This window comes from Ipomoea triloba, chromosome 11 (genome assembly GCF_003576645.1).
Source record: "Ipomoea triloba cultivar NCNSP0323 chromosome 11, ASM357664v1".
NCBI classification, from domain to species: Eukaryota; Viridiplantae; Streptophyta; class Magnoliopsida; order Solanales; family Convolvulaceae; genus Ipomoea; species Ipomoea triloba.
Genome location: NC_044926.1, coordinates 9462085 through 9479351, shown reverse-complemented (window position 1 = coordinate 9479351; position 17267 = coordinate 9462085). Strand labels below are relative to the sequence as shown.

Below are 17267 nucleotides of genomic sequence, written 5' to 3'. Positions count from 1 at the left end.
TCTCGCCATGTCAGAGGAAGCTCTAATGAACCACTCTATTTTTAAATTTTCATTTTAATTAAATTTTCATTTTTTTTTTTGAAATTACCATATAAGCATGGTAATAAAATTCATGGGGTTAATTATCCTTTGTTTTTCTCAATTCAACTGTATAATTTGCTAGCTAATACTTACTATGAGGACTTGTATAGTAAGTATCCACATTGATATTGATAGTACGGATAAAATTCTGGTGTATATATAATTGGCAAATTGTGTATAATATATATAATTTTGTAAAGTATTACTCCGTATTAACCAAACCAATAATACTTGATACAATCGTATATATTAGAAATATCTCAGTAATTACCATTACAATCATGTATTGAGATTGGGTATGAATGAATATTTTGGGAGAATACCAAAATAAGATAGAGTAAGATGAAACTAAATGGGAAGAAAGATGAAATTAAGCAGAAACTGAAAGCAAATAGCTTAACATTGGAGGCCTCTCACTGATTAGTGATTACAATCCTAGAAATCTAAGCTACACAGTCCCATCTATAAGAGACTGGCAACTAACAGATCACAACTAAAAACTTCTCATTCTTCAATACAACAATAGTAATCGAATAACAATTACAAGAATAGAATTCTCCTCTCCTCGCGCACACCATTTAAACACAGTAAATGAACAATATACAATGTGAATCGTGATAATCATTGAACTAATGACAGAAACTCACAAGCCAGCCGAAACGAGCCCATGTAAAGTCACAATACCAATCAAGACGTTGTCATCGTTGATGACTGGCAAGAACTGAACAGGGGATGGCGGGGACTCCATCTTCTGCATTGCTTCAACTGCCATTGCATCAGGGCAAATTGTTCTTGGGTTTCTGCAAAAGTTGAATCATGGGTTGGGTAAGTCTTCACCACAATGCCATCCTTTCAAAAACTAAACCCCCCCTTTTCTTTTTCTTTTTTAATCTTAAAAAATAGGCAATATAAGGTGAAAACCAAACATTCTATGTCTCACTTGGACTCATTAGAACAACCAGACACCATAATATCCATTTTTGGGGGATTATGAAATCCAAGTGTAAAAAGCATCAAATCCAATAACCGGGGAAGAGGTCCCCTCCTTAACACTCTCTAACATGAAAACTCCGCTAACACAATGCTTTTAGTACTTACATTAATAAACATAATAACTCCTAAGGTTACACCATATCAAAATTAAACAGCATTTAAACCAATGTTCTCCTTTTATAACTGCAGATGAAAATATAATTTCTTGCTACAGATCTAGGAAGAACTGTACATTCATTTTATTCCACATCTAACAAACCCAAATTGTCTTTAGGATTGTCTGCAATCAATTTGAATAAAATAAGATAATGTTGTAACACAAAAAGTTATCATTATGAAATAAAGTGAAAGAATTTTGTTGGCAGTGGGCTTCCCCAGTGCGTCTCTGCACTTATCAAGGAAATTAATGGGACCCTAAGAATACTTTCATAATACAAGCAGCACATGAGCAAGGGCAGAGACAATATTTATACAGAAATTCAGCATTTTTTTCAATGGAGCTATAGCTTTTGTCAGAAATTTCGAATAATTCTCATGGGGGTATAACTTCTAGCTAACTTTTACTTCACTCTACTAATGTGATTAAATATTCTAATTATACATTTTTATTCTTTATTGTGGTTTATCCCAAGGACAGATTATTTTATGAGATGAATCACATATAGAGTATAAGAATTAAATTATAAGCCATTCAAGTTACAGAAATGTGTCAATGCGCTGAGGTTTTAATTTCATCACAAATCAATAAAGTAGATGACTTGGAAAGGAGGCAAGCATAATTAACCTTTAAAATCTTTGGGGAAAAGAACCCACCACTACAGCACTAACATCAAGATATCATTCACCTTTTGTACCATAACTTTGTAATGACAAAAAATAAAATAAATAAATAAATAAAAAATCAGATCATTTGATTTAGAAAACATCAATCACTCTTCTTCCCTTCCATGCCCAGAAACATGCATTAGCCTCTTATTGCAAACTTTTCTTGGTCTTTGATTCTTTCAGAAATTGGAAGCAACTAGATACAGCACTCCTATTTCCAAGGAAAATCCATCTATTTTGATTTAGAAAATTGGGTCTAGAATCTAAAGAATATGTGTACTCAAATAAGATATTGCTTCCTGATTTACATTTTGCAAATGTTAAGGTTAGAGGCTTAACAGTGAAGGCCAAGGAGAGAATTGTACCAATAACAGTTGTGATGGACTGATGGTATATGATGTGCCCAACCCATACTAAATGATGCAGCTTGCATCTAGGCATTAGAAAATTGGGTCTAGAATCTGAAGACCTTAATGTTTTTTTCATTTATTAGTTAATGCCTTTTCTTTATAACCAATACAGAGTAATTTGGACAGCATTCACTTCAATAATATATTTAAGAGATTACCTGTTACACATCTCTCCTACTGTGAGGGTGAAGATCCTTTCACCACTAGATTTCAATGTGCGACGCAAGTCACCATCAGTAAATGTGCCTAGCAGATGATAATCGTGATCGATAACGAGGAGGCATCCACATCCTTTGCTCGTTAACTCTACTAACTGGTCCATAATGAGATCTCCTTCATTACAAATTGGAAGTTCTTCTTTCTTCTTCATTACATCTTTCACCTGCAAAAGAGTATCTTCTGTCAAGTCTAGTTTTTTCGTTCCTATAGAATACACAGAATTCTCTAGCCCCATTCTTCAGCTGTGTTCACAATTCAAGTATTCAACAGAATAATAAATTAACTCTTCATGTGATTAGACTTCCCTGTTAACTTTTTTCCATATAATTTAATGAACTGGATTAAAAAGATTTCATTTCTAGGGTTTATTGCAAAACTTAACCCTATATTAAATAATCAGAATTTCTAAGCACAAGCATGAAAGATGAACAGGATTCTATCATCAAATCAAAGAATATAAGGATTGCGATGAAGATTTGAGGAAAAATTGATTTCCTGACCTTGAAGATCAAGCTCTTCCCAATCCTGCCGGAGGGGTGGTTAGAAGCGTACTCGTCGCGGCTGAGATTCTTGGCGGCCATCAACGCAATCGCCACGGTGTCTCCGAACACCATCTGGATAGCGGTGGAGGTGACGGGGGCCAAATCGAAGGGGCACAATTCTCTCTCGAGAGGCAAATGCACGTTGAGATCGCAAACGGCCATCAAGGAATTGGGGCTAACAGAGGTGACGCAGATGAGAAACACGCCCTTAGCCTTGGCGCAGGGGACGAGGCGCATGAGCTCGTCGGTGTTGCCGCTCTTGCTGAACATGACGAGCAGATCCCGGGGGGCGAGAATGCCGATGTCGCCGTGGAGCGCGTCGAGAGGGGAGAGGAAGGCGGACTTGATGCCGAGAGAGACGAGCGTCTGGGAGATCTTCTGGGCGACGAAGCCGGACTTGCCGACGCCGGTGAAGAAAATGGTGCCCTGAGCATTGAGGAGGGTGTGGGCGAAGGTTAGGGTCTGGGAGAGATCGAGGTTCTGGAAGAAATGGTTGAGGTACTTCTGCTGTGCCTTGAAGAGGCTCAGCAAATGGGTCGGGTCAATATCCGCGGACCCTTCTTGCTTTTCCGGCAATGGCGGTGGTGGGAGAGAACCCATTTTTCTCGGCTTCTTTCTCTTGATTTTGTGTTTGTTTGTTTCACTCTTTATAGATAGATCATCAACTCCTCTTGTACGGTACAGTATCATTCATTTTCTGGAAATTCTTCCGTGGATATTGCTAGATACTTGGGTGGTAAACATTACCTAAACGCACAAAAACAAATATTTTTTTTTCTTTTCTTTTAAAAACGAATTGATATTTGCTCCCCAGACCCCCATTAACGGTGAGTCATGAGTGGCGATAAAACTCAAATCAGGCATTAAAGTGATGATTGTGATTTTTTAAAAGTGATGATGGTGATTTTTTTGGGCGTAGTAGAGGGTTTTTCACCGACAGAAGATTTAAACTCAGCGGGATAGCTCAAGTGGTAAGTGAATTCCCACAAATGACGATTCTCCTGCTCTTCTCGGAGCGAACGTGGATGTACACTGGACCGTTAAACGGACGGAGAGAAAGACCTTGTAAATTTACCAAAAAAAACCGACAGAATATTTAAATTTGCTCCATATTTAAATTCAATGATCAAACTATTGACCTTTGGTTAAAAATGGATGAATCACTTCCGTTCAACCACACACTTAGGTTAAAGTGATGAGGGTGATATTACAACGATTAAATTTAGGTTTATTAACCAAAAAAATTAACTTTTTTCTAATTTGTGATAATTATATCTAAATTTTTAACAATTGTGATTGTGTTATCTAACAATTATAATAAGTTATACTCTTTCTATCACATTTTACTTGTCCTATTTACAATTCATTGGTCAAACCAACTCTTTCTTTTTTCTTTTTTTTTTTATTTTCTTTAGTATTTTTTACTTATTTTTAAATTTAATTTTTTGTGTTTAGCAGTACTTTTAGTGTAGTTTCTAAATATATAAATTTTGTATAATTAATACTAAACTTAATATTATAAAAATTTGGATTAAAAATAACTTCAGTCAAATCTCGTTAATCAAACCAGACACATAAAATGGGATGAAGGTAGTAGTATATAATCTAAAATTTAATTAATTTTCTTGATTTCAATATTGATAGGTATAATATATGAACATATGTTTATCTATGTTATATGTAAAATATTTTTTAATAGTGTAATTTTACATTTTTAATTGTATACAATTTGGATATATTATATCTTTTAAACTTATATTATATTGCAATTTAAAAATAACTTGTGTGCAAACTTGAGAAATTCGAGTTCAATGGAATATTTCTTAGATTGAAAATTATAATTGTTAAAAAAATATAAATGATTATAAATTTGTAGTATTTTAAAGATTTTAATATTATTAATATACACAATTGAGTACAATTATCTAAAAATACAAAGGTTTAAGCTTTTCACCAAATTTTAAATATCACAACACATAAAAGTTTAAATTTTTCTTTATCAATAAATCTTAAATTTATACTCTGTATCATAATGTTCACTCACAATAAAAAAAAATTACTACGTATATAATTAAAACAGAAATTTCTTTATTCCAAAAAAAAAGAAGAAGAAATAACTTGTAAATAAACGCACTTTTCAGTGCCACGTGTCCCACGTTTTTTGCCATCAATCACTCAATCAGTACCCATCACCGACAAAAATAGCTGCTTTCGTCCGAGCGTGTGAGCAAGACGGAAATTGCCTTAATCGAGTCGGCCCCTCTACTTACTATTCATACTAATTTGACCCCTCATGAGTGATGATGGTATTTTGAGGAGGAATATGGAATTAAGAAATTTGTGTGATTTCAAAAAAAAAAAAGAAATTTGTGTAAATTTTTAAAAAGAATTTTTAATGATAAATGTCTAAGCTTTATTATCAATTTATACTTTTAATTAAAATAAAATATATATTTTAATTTAATGCTGAAATATGCAAAGGGTCATGAGACTTGACAAATATAATTTTGTATAAAGAGACAACCTCCCTCCATCCAAAGTATACCATAACTAAATTCCTATTATAAAGCTAACTTGCACTTTATTTGGAAGCGTCACACGAATTCATGAGACTGGATGGATCAACAAAATTTGAGTCATAAAAACTAACCAAAGATCAACGCATAACACTAACTATGACCCAAATTATGTGGATCCTACTCATCTCACGGATTAAAACTCGTGAAACAGTCTCACACAAGTTTTTACTTACTTGGAATACATTATGGGTGTATAACCTAACTAAAATAATTGCATAGCTGCATTAGACTTAGGAGTTAGGAATGACAATATTTTTCCGATCCCGCTCTAACAAGGACCAAAATTTGGGGAAATTCGGAAATCTTCGAATGATTTTTTGGTGAAAATAGATGATGTTGAGATTGATCCTATCTTTTTTGGAATCGCCTCTATTTATATTGCCTAGACCCAAAATAACATCGTTTTGAATCGTGGTCCACACAATAATTTGCCAGCATCAAGACCATATGCTTGAAATATCCAAGCCCATCTTGATAGGAAAAAAGATTAAAGAGTTAAATATCCAAGTTTGATTTCCAAGGTCTAATCTATACTATTAATAAAAACAAAATTTTCCTTTTTAACTTCTCGCCAATAACACTCATATATACTATTAAGGAGTGCATAATATTCCTCTATAACTCAGGGACGAATTCTACAATATCCCTATAACTTAAGAACGAAAAGTGTAATTTTTCCTTAAAATGAAATGAGACGTCGACATAATATTGCATGAAATCTATATCTATACTACTAATAATAAAAGCAAAATCATATTTTTGCAACTTCCTGTCCAAACACTTAATAATAATAAGGAATAATATAAAAGAATTGGTAAAAAAAATACTCTCATGTCCGTAATAAAATTCTACTTATTATTTTACAAAATCTTCAAGTAATAATATTTATTGAAATTACACTATAAATACTTTTCTAACCGTAATACAATTGTAGATGAAACATGCATCCTTATTTCTTCAAATTATAATATTGAAATTGCAATGATTTAGAATACTTTCTTATCCGTAATACAATTCTACTCATTATTTTACAAAATCTCCAAATAATAATATTGATTGAAATTACACTATAAATATATACTTTTCTAACCTTAATACAATTGTACATGAAACATGCATTCTTATTTTTGCAAATAATAATATTGAAATTGCACTATAAATAGTTAAATACTCTCTTAATCGTAAACAATTCTTCCATTAATTATTTTCTGTTCTTCTTTGATATTTTTGCTATTTCTCCTTATCGTTGACTAATGGAGTCTGTTTTCGTCTCTACCTCCGACCTATCCCCCAAGACGAGGAAAAACTCTATAAGGCTCTGCTTGATGCATTGTTATTTGTCTAGGGAATATCAACGCTCCATATGACAATGTTAAACAAGTTATTTCTCATTAAACATGTCTCTTCCTCTTACAATAATAATTTTTCCACCTTACTTTTCTTAATAGTTAGTTTCATCTAGGGCATAACACCACTGGAAGCTACATCTTTGTCAAGTCAAGAAGTCATTTTGGTTGATGAAAGCACTCCCAGTAGCAGTCTTTACAGAGAATAAACGTGGATTGTTCATCGTCTTCAAAGGGTTTGAATAAGCCTAAGATTGAACTCAATACATGATGACAACCTTCGCTGATTGATTTTTGATTGATGACAAACAATATATATTTGTGTTCCGAACAATTAAATTTTCTATTTCTACACCATTAGATTGTGATTATATGTTTTTCTTTGTTTAAGTGGGCTAAATGATTAATAGATGATTCATTCTAACATATGGAGAACTAAAAAAAAAAAAAAGTTTTACTGGTACATGTCACATAGGCATTACAATGCATTCTAAGGTTTTACCAAATGGGTTTACATGCCTACACATATAATACAATGCAAGAAAACTTACAGCATATGATCTCTTATTCTTGAGAGGCATTGAGTTTACCAGAAGCTGAGTAACACATCATCATGGCTTCCAATTCAAGCTTGAAAATCTACCTACATCAGATCTGCCTGCAAAACCAACCATTCAAATTCAGGACAAACCGAAAGAGAACTTGTGCACAAATAACTTAGATAATCGATGACAGAAAACTAAATTTGTCGAAAAGCCATCAGGTAATATGATTTAAGACAATACCCTACATGATCTTGCTTTAGGAAATTAGTGGATGTGTAGCATTGTTGAAAGAGGAAGATCTTACCACGTCGAGGAATGAAAGGTGGGGTTTGATTCTGGCAATGACTCAGCAACAAAAATGAAATAGTGGCCCATGACCCCTGTATGCATCTGGACATTGCTATAATTTGATACAATAGTTAGCTTCTCCATTGGAGCAATCTTGACCGAGCCAGGTTGAGGGTAACAGGTTGACATTCCAACAAGGTAACCATCTTCGTTTCCTGGTTCTGTTCCGTTTCCATATATTGGAAGTGAATTGCACAGAACCCGCCCATCCTATAGCATTGCAATAGATAGATAAATCGTTAGGGAGAAAATGACACATGGTTTTTCACCTAGCAAATTATTGAGTATTGTATTTCCTCCCTATGTTCATTTTACTATATACTGCCAGGTTGCAAACACTCAAAACATTACAAATGTGTTGGGCAGAGGTCAGTGAAGGCTAGTCTAGCAATTGGTGACGCAAGGGGATTGTTGGGTGGGGCAATTGACTGAAATGTGACGAATTTTGTGGTAGTTGACAAAAATATGAATGTTTTAAAAAGTTGACAAAATAAGAAAAACGAGTTTGAGACATGCAGATGGCGTTAGAAACGCATGTCCCAAACTCGAATGACTTTATTTTATTTTTTCGAAATATAGAGTCAAACGCAAGTCCGACTTGGATATGATGTAACCAAAACGCAATGGCCATTTTTTTTTTAGATCAGATGCATATGATGTATAAAATACATCATACACAAGTCAGATTTGTGTTTGACTTTGTATTTCAAAAAAAAAATAAAATCATTCAAGTATGGGACATGGCCATTGGGTGTGGGCCAATGAAGGGCCAAGTACAACACCCATGGCGGTCGGTTGTTATGCCATGGACTCGAGTTCATGTTCACAATTTTAGAACTCTATGTTCACAATTTCATAACTTTATATTCACAATTTCATAACTTTATATTCACAATTTCATAACTCTATATTCAACAGTATAACACAATTTTTGAATCTATATAACAAAATTGTGAATATAGAGTTCAAAAATTATGAATATTGAGTAATGTAATTTTGTATATTGAGATCGAAAATTGTAAATATAGAGTTCTAAAATTGTGAACATGAACCCGGATCCATAACATATCCATGGCGCTCTATATGTTCTATAAGGAAATAAAGTTGGGCCTTTGCTACCAAGAAAATTGTAAGTATAGTAGTAAATGATTGATTCGAAAAGTGATACAAGAGTCACGTCACAAGTTCGGATCCCAATTCATATTATTGGCCTGGTTGACATAAAAGAATACCTCTCCAAAAAGAGTAGAGCCAATCCCTCCAATGTGTTGGTGAGCATAAGCATGGATGAGATCCCCACCCTTTGGCAAACTTACTGTTAAGCTTTTGGAATGGACACATTCATGAGTAGGCGTATCAGCAGAACATGCTTCAACTTGGTATTCAATCTGATCGAATAAAAGATAGGGCAGGGCAAATTAAAGTGAATAGAAAAAGAGCTTTAATATAATATTTAGCAACATAAAAAGAAGGTGAACCTCGCAAGTGTGTCTTCCCGGGAAAATATGAGACAATTCCAAAGTATCAGTGACATCAAATAGATAAATCTTGACAGGCACAATTGAGGGGTTCCAATCAACATAAGTCACAGTGTACTTAAGATAGAGCCCTCTCTTTTCACCCTGAAATCCTCGTTCCACCCTGCATCTCGCCCCATCATAGCAGCATTTCATGCCTCCAGGATAGTCATCTTTAGTCACATTATACAAATCACACCTGCACTCAGCGCAACCCTGCTGATTTTCTCCGGTGCCTCGTGTATCAATTGCATGTACATTAAGCATCCATCCTTCCTCTAACCCCGGGGGCGAATTTCCAACTTCTATTCCATATGGATCCGGAATACTTGAGTTTGTTTTCCTCGTCTCAGATCCCACCCCAAAATATTGTGGTAGTTCAGCACAAATCCCTGAGTTCCCTACAAGAAACATTCTACCTGCTGGTTCTACTACCTCATCTGTTAGAAATTACCGTTAGAGATCCATTTACATGAGATAAAATTCAGTTTATTGAAATTTTTACTAAAAATACAAGATTTTTCATTGATAAGACTAGTGTCCAATTTTATATTAGTTCAGTAAAATGGGAAATAGGACTTCAAACTTTAGCTGAAGAGTCAATTAGGCTTCTAAATGTTTTAAAGTTGCAACAAAACCTTCAAATTCATTAAAATCAATCAAATAGCTCCAATTTACAGGTAACCAATAAGTTACTAAGTAAATTTAAGCTATTGATCATCTAGTTGTTGTTGACCACCAAAAAAAATTTACCACCGATTACCAGATTTCACCATCGTAAAAAAAAAAAAAATGACCGTCATGGTCGACCAGATTTTTCGAAGAGGCGACTAGTTCGGAGAGGAAACCAGAACACTCTCTGTTCTTCTATGGCGACTGGCGTTGGTCTCCAGTCGATTTGTGGTCGGAAATGGGGCCGGAGTAGGTTGGAGTGTTGTCGGAAACCTATTGACCTTAGCCTGCTATCACAAGTCACGTGGCTAATTTATTTTTTAATTTATTGCACCAAAATAAAATGTTGATGGGTATAATTGCAACTTTAAAAAGTTTATAAGCCTAATTGAGTTTTAAAGTTTGATAGCCTATTCGACCATTTCTCCTAGTTCTCCTTCTACTATTATTTTATTATTCTATCTCAGCCTTTTTGGGCTAGTGATATCATTAGTCACCCGTCTAAACTTATTTAAATATTTGAACTATCATTAGAGCTCTTGGGCTGGGGGCTTACCTTTGCGTATCATGTATTTTGCAACAACCCAGTGATGGAGATAAGTTTCATGAAGTGGGACAGACTTCCCTTCCTCATCAACTATTTCTGCATCAAACCCTTTCCAAGCAATATGACCTTTTGGAAAGCCTATACCAATAAAGAATTTATTAGCAACCAATCCAGGTTCCAGCTCAAACCTAGGCGATATAAAGGTTTCCACTTTGATGCCCATTCTTAGACTACGCTGTGAAGTGGGAGCAGCCATTGTCAACGCCACCAAGATTATTGCTACCCAAAGCGACCACATCTTTAATTTTCTTCCTACAAAACAAATTAAAGTTTTCTAACCTTAAATTGCCATTGTGCATAAAGAAAAAGAAAAGCTGATGGGAATTACTTAGGCCCTGTTTGGTAAATAATCAGCCTATCAGCAAATTTTGATTTATTTAACCACTATTAGTTGTTTGGTTAATAAGGTTTTTTAACTCTAAAATGCTAAAATTCAAAAGACTACTCAAAGCAGCCTTTTCAATTAGCTTTTTGATAAAAGAAATTATACCAAATAACTATCATCTAACAGTTAATCTATCAAATAACTTTTTACAATCAGCTAATGTTATCAACAAATCATACATTCTAACCCAAACAGCCAACCTAATCAGCTAACAACCATTTAGCATAGTGAAAATGCTAGAGCATATATACATACCCGATTTGGGAATTAATTGAAGCAGCTAAAAGGTGTGTGAGAAATTGAGAGAATGAAGAGTGAGGTGAGAGATGAAGGGGAGGAGAAATTTATGCATTATTTTCCGCTTTGAAACTGGCGCCTGTAATTTAATTCTCACTTCTCAGTTGTGGTGCTTTAATTTGTTCCCATGCATGCTGACAAAAACACATGCAGTGTTGTGGCCCGCCCTTTGCCAGAACCCCTTCAATATAATTCGTTCCTCCTTCCTCTGCCACGTACAATTTCAATCTAAAACTTATCAATTAATGGTTTCAACAAACCGAATCCAACGCCAATAGTTTTTCCCACTGGCACACAAATCCGACCAATAATCTAAGCATGAAACAAATGATGATAAGGTAGCTACTGGGATATTAATTTGAAAAGTAATAGTTTAATCTGTTACACCTGTCTCCAAAATCCAAGGTCCAACACTGCCAAAGTCACAAACAATCCAGCAGTTAACAAATACTGATTTCATAACTACTTTCTCAACTTACTAAGCACAAAGAGTCAACAGTTATCTCCACTGAGGCTCAAATCCATTTCCATCATCCATGTGGGAGTGTAAACCGGGACACCGAGTGCCACTAGACCACTACTCCACATGCTTCTTAAAGTTAACTACCAAAATCTAAATAAAGTAACTAAACCATTTCAAAGTCAATACTCAATACAAACTAATTAATAAAACCAGCAAATTGAGGGGTGAGGGCATCGGCCAGAGCGAGGGCGTTGGTGTCGGAGAATCAACCAAGCAGGGAAGCAGAACTGAAGAAGCACGAGGGTGTTGGCGGAGAACTCTTGTCCAGATAGTTTTCCTCCACTGTTCTCCCGCCGTCGGCAAAAATGGAGTGCTTTTTCTTTGCATTTTTTCCACCGCTGAAACCTCTGTTGGCTTGGATTAAGAGATACAAAAACTTCTTATTTTTTTATTCTCCCATTATTTGGGTCAGCTCCTCTCGAATGTTTACTTTGTCATAAATTCGATTGGATTTTTCTTAGCTTTGTGTTATAGTATCATGGAGTTTTTCGACCACTCCTAGAGTGTCGACGACATGGTTGAAGCTCTCTCATCGGACAACAATGTCAGGCTGATATCTAAAGTTAACCAGGTGGGGGACTCAAGAGAGAAGATGACGTGTTGCCACTAAACCTGTCAAACATTTCCACATCAGCATATTATTACCGGTAACTTGTAGGTTACCTACAAAAAGGTATAGGCGAAAAAAATTTAATAGTTTGTGCATCGAATAATCACTTATGAAAGGACAAGATGCGACATTGAGAATCGCTTATGGTTCATGGTGCAGGATGACACTTTAGCCTAAAATTTTAGGATGCAATTAGGCTCTAACAAAAAAAGATATTTTTGTGTCTTGCAAGTCATTGACATATTGACAAAATTAAATTCTCTTTTACATGAATACAAAATTACCCACTACAAAAAATTGTTAATAACAAGATTTAATTTGAACTTAACTCGTTTTAAATGAAGTACGTGAATTATTATAACTATCAATTAATCAATTTAACCAATTTCGTGTATACCCAAATTAGTATATGAATGGTTTCAATTTATAGGCCGCAACATAAGAAAGAAAACAAAGAAATGCATGTCACTAAATTATAGCAAGATAAAAAAAAAATCGTGGAATCAAATTCTTTGACACGAAAATGAAGAAATTTTGTGTTCTAGAAATTTTTTTTTCTCTTTCTTTTTTGTTCTATTCTAAGTTGTTGAATACATAATTATATTCATATATAATACAACATATATGTAACACCTCATATATGCATGCTCAAATATGCATAGACCCCTCCTAGTAATTAGAAGCACTAAGTGTACTAAGTATATGTTGTAATTCACTAAACCTCCATGAATTCGACGCGATTCACGAAGTGTACGTGTGTTATGTCTCCGATCAAGCTCACCGCCGGAAATTTAGGCAGACCGTCCGGCGCCTGCGGAGAAGAAATCTATGAATTGCACATCGCCACCAGCGCCGGCGGGCTTGCTCCGGTTACCGGCGGCGGCTTGTTGTTGTTCCACCTCCTCGTCGTCTCTTCTTGCATATTGATCTATCACTTCGCTTTTGTTAGAGTCAGTATTTACTTGGAGAAAATCGTAAAACTCCACTGGCTTCTTCCTATTATCTGCAATCCAACGGAGCTATTGATGAGCATATAAAATATAAATAATAAATATGTAGTTTAGAGATTTTGGTACGACAAATCATATTTTTCAATAAAAACAACTTTTTTTTTTTTTTTATTTAGACTCGTGAACACACCACCTATATAGGTGTTGATTGCAGTGTCTAGTGTTTACAGTGAGCCTGAGATTTGAGCCCATAATCTAATCTAAATTAATGGCTCATATCAAGAAATAATATTTAAAAAAATATGATCCTTGTTAACATGCATGCAAATGATCAACGATCTCAAATTTATGCACCTTAAGATACAAAACTACGCACCCTAAACTATAAAGCAACGCACTATAAGTTTAAACTGATACACCTCAAACTAGAAAAGTGATGCACTTTAAGCTTTAAATATACGCGCCTTAAGTTATAAAATTACGCACCTTAAACTATAAAACAATGCACCTTAAGTTTTAAAGTGATGCACTTTAAACTAAATTTATTTTGTATCAATTGCATGTTTACGATAGCTACACATTCTGTTGCAATGGCAATTACTACCTAGCAGTAGTTAACGTTGCTTCAAGATAAATAAATATTGAAAAACAGTGTAACAATGTATGTGTGTATAATATATATATATTTTTTAAAGAAAGATGAGATGTCTAAAAATATATATTTGTTTTTTAAAAAATGCATTTCACTCTACCTGTCGGGGTAATAAATATTATGTAGATAGTAATTTTTGTAAGAAATATAATATTATTCTTTTAGTTTTTGTAGGGGTGTAACATTATTCTTTCACATATAAACTGTAAATTACTACATAAACTAAGTGATTCATATGAATTATTATGTTGCTTACATATATATTAGTTATGGTAATAATTAAGTTATTATGTGATCTTGTATTATATGATCTGTAAAAGTGTATAAAGTTTTTTTTTATAGGTGATTAAATTATTTATAAGAAATTAAGATTTTTATTAGGTGAGTATAAAAAAGACTAGCTAACTAATTAAGTAAAATAATCATATAAAAATAGCAAATTTAATAAATTAAATAAAAAAAATATTTTTTTGTCAAACCATGAGATGTCCTGAGCATACCCTAATTGTATGAGACATCTTTAAGCTCATATTATACTCAAACTAATCTTCATTCGCACTAGGCTGACCCAATTAAAAGAAAAACAAAAAAAAAGCATTATTTGTGCATGCATGAATGCAAAAATCCTAGTGTAAATATGTCATATATTATGTGACTGCAATTGATATATTATGCATCTGTCGTTAATCATTTGCGTGCATTTAAATAAATTGAATGCACAAACATGTTAATTATAGAGACATAACCGGATAACTATATACACATAATATGGTGACTACATACAAATAACATGTAAAAGAATAAAAATAAAAATAAAAACTGGACAGAAAACATGGGAGTGTAACTAAAATAAATGAATGAAATTACCTAGATCCATGGTCACAGGTTGAACGAAGTTGTCTCCTTGAAACTCCAATGGATAGAGAGAGGGAGCATACGGCAAAGGGTAGTGCAGTTTATCAAAAAATGAAAGGCTTCCTCCATTGAAGGCTCTGCTAAACTCGGCGGTGGCGCCGCCGTGTTGGGGCTGCCGTGACGAAGAAGCCGCATGGTCGTTTAAGGACTTGAGGACGGCCTTCTTGGCGTACATCTTCGACCGCTCCCTGCATTTCCGAGCCATGATAACGTGCCAGTGGTTCTTCACGGCGTTATCGGTGCGGCCCGGAAAAAGCCTAGCGATTATAGCCCACCTGTTCCCGTGAATCCGGTGAGACGCCAGGAGCCGCTCTTCCTCCTCCTCCGTGAAGGGGCTCCGGTTGATTCTTGGATCCAATTGGTTGAACCATCTTAGTCTACAACTCTTCCCTGAAAAAACAGCTTGGAGGACTGAGTCTAGTATTATATTATTGAAGCATAAGGATGCAGTAAGTGCTAAGTAAATATAAGAAAATAAAGTTGGATAGCATTTACTACTACATATAACTTTTTGGTATAGCTGTAGTTGTTAGAATTGCAATTACACCAAAGGTTATAACTAACAACGAAATTGTTATAATTACAACATCACCAAAAGTTATAATTAATAATAACGAAAACACAATTTTATTCTTTATATTATACATAATCAATGCCTTATTTTGATATACTAGGATGATGCTGGATTTAGTTAATCCTTGAAGTCTCTGTCCAAGACTATATCCAATTAAAAGAAAAAACAATAACAATAACAACAGAAAAAGTGGAGGAGAATAAAGAAGAAAGAAAAGAGTAGAAAATTTACTTTTATTGGAATCTTTCAAAACCTAAATTTGTAATACAATTAATGCCCTAGCTTACTCTTGAAAGTGAAATTATGAGTCCATATTCTCCTTCCTGATCCTGGCCAACTTTACTATATCAGTATTTCGTATATGGCTAATACATGCTTATCATTTAATATATATTATTTATCCATATAGGTGTAATCTCACAAGTCACAACTTTCAACTAATTCTTGAAAAAACAATCCATATGTATAGCTCAGTGCACCATTAGATGTTGTTATGAAATGGGACAGGGCACCAATTCATAGTTATATATAAACATATATTACCATTGTTACAATAGATTGGATTTAAATCCAATCTTAAAACTCGAAAAAAAAAAGAAATTTACTTATTAATAAATATTCTAATTCCGATTCAGACCAAAACTTAACCCTGATCGATTTAATTCTTTATTACTAGCTCTTTAGATCTCACATAGAAAAGAAAGAAAGAAGTTTGCAGAAGATGAATCTGGTGCAACTACATATACAAAACCTACCTGATCTTCCTTGAAGCTTTTCAGCTATGGCATTCCAATTATGGGGCCCATATTTCTCCACCAATTCCCTGAGCTTCTCGTCCTCATGAGGCCTCCAGTGGCCTCTGCTACACATGATCAGCTGATCTATCTATATATCCTCTCTTACCAACAACACCAACTAACAAAACTGATCAAAAACCAAAAAAAAAAAAAAAAAGGCCCAACAGTAACCGATAATAAAAACCCTGATTCCTCTCAACTTCCCAGCAATCTTGAGAAATCTTGAAACTCGGCTCGCCGAAAATAGACAAGAACTTAGCTAGCCTGATCTGAGCTAGCTGGAGACATGTACAAATAGATAGAGAAAAAAAAATGAAAGATTGGAAGTTGGGTGTGGGATATAAGTTGAGATTAGGATTATTTGTTGTTGATATAGTTAGAGAATTGAGGAAATGAATTATTGTGTTTGGTGGGATATGGAGAGCAGGAGAGAAAATATAAGGAATTGTTGGGGAGAAGAGAAGAGAAGAGGAGAAGAGAAGAAGATGAGAAAGTGTTTTCCGTTAGGAAGTGGGAAGGTTTGGGCAGACTTTGTACCGGTGATTGATGGCTAGGTCTAGGCTAACAAACTAAGAATCCTTGTACACACAACCTATTTATCTAAAATATATACTATGTATACATATATAGTACATACAATTGTAGGAAAATAATTACATAAGAGAGAGAAAATATATAATGGATGCTTAGGTTGCTTGGAGGGCTGAGTTTTGTTCTGCTTTCAACATCTTCTCACTTTTTCTAACCTACAAACGTCTACTTATAACCCACCTTAATTAATTACCAAAGCTATTTTTTCCACCCTTCTTTCTAACTATAATGTTTATGGAAAGCGGTAATTACACTCATATTTCATCAACATAATTAGAGTTAATTCCAC

At 34.3% G+C, this 17267-nt stretch overlaps 3 protein-coding genes across 3 annotated transcripts; all 3 read right to left on the bottom strand.

The window, feature by feature from the left end:
- Positions 1-426: 426 nt before the first annotated feature.
- LOC115997633 (probable arabinose 5-phosphate isomerase) lies at positions 427-3872 on the bottom strand. The gene is made up of 3 exons (XM_031237225.1): positions 3029-3872; positions 2468-2691; positions 427-881 (listed from the first exon to the last, which is right to left on the bottom strand). Exons 1-3 carry the CDS (start codon positions 3758-3760, stop codon positions 725-727), a joined length of 1113 nt encoding a protein of 370 aa, XP_031093085.1. The 5' UTR covers positions 3761-3872; the 3' UTR covers positions 427-724.
- Positions 3873-7429: 3557 nt separating this feature from the next.
- Positions 7430-11413, bottom strand: LOC115997635. The gene is made up of 6 exons (XM_031237228.1): positions 11325-11413; positions 10634-10936; positions 9367-9845; positions 9121-9276; positions 7845-8098; positions 7430-7653 (listed from the first exon to the last, which is right to left on the bottom strand). Exons 2-6 carry the CDS (start codon positions 10920-10922, stop codon positions 7644-7646), a joined length of 1188 nt encoding a protein of 395 aa, XP_031093088.1. The 5' UTR covers positions 10923-10936; positions 11325-11413; the 3' UTR covers positions 7430-7643.
- A 1618-nt stretch (positions 11414-13031) lies between these two features.
- LOC115997398 (transcription factor MYB54-like) lies at positions 13032-17030 on the bottom strand. The gene is made up of 3 exons (XM_031236942.1): positions 16346-17030; positions 14969-15406; positions 13032-13502 (listed from the first exon to the last, which is right to left on the bottom strand). Exons 1-3 carry the CDS (start codon positions 16458-16460, stop codon positions 13291-13293), a joined length of 765 nt encoding a protein of 254 aa, XP_031092802.1. The 5' UTR covers positions 16461-17030; the 3' UTR covers positions 13032-13290.
- Between the last annotated feature and the right edge of the window lie 237 nt (positions 17031-17267).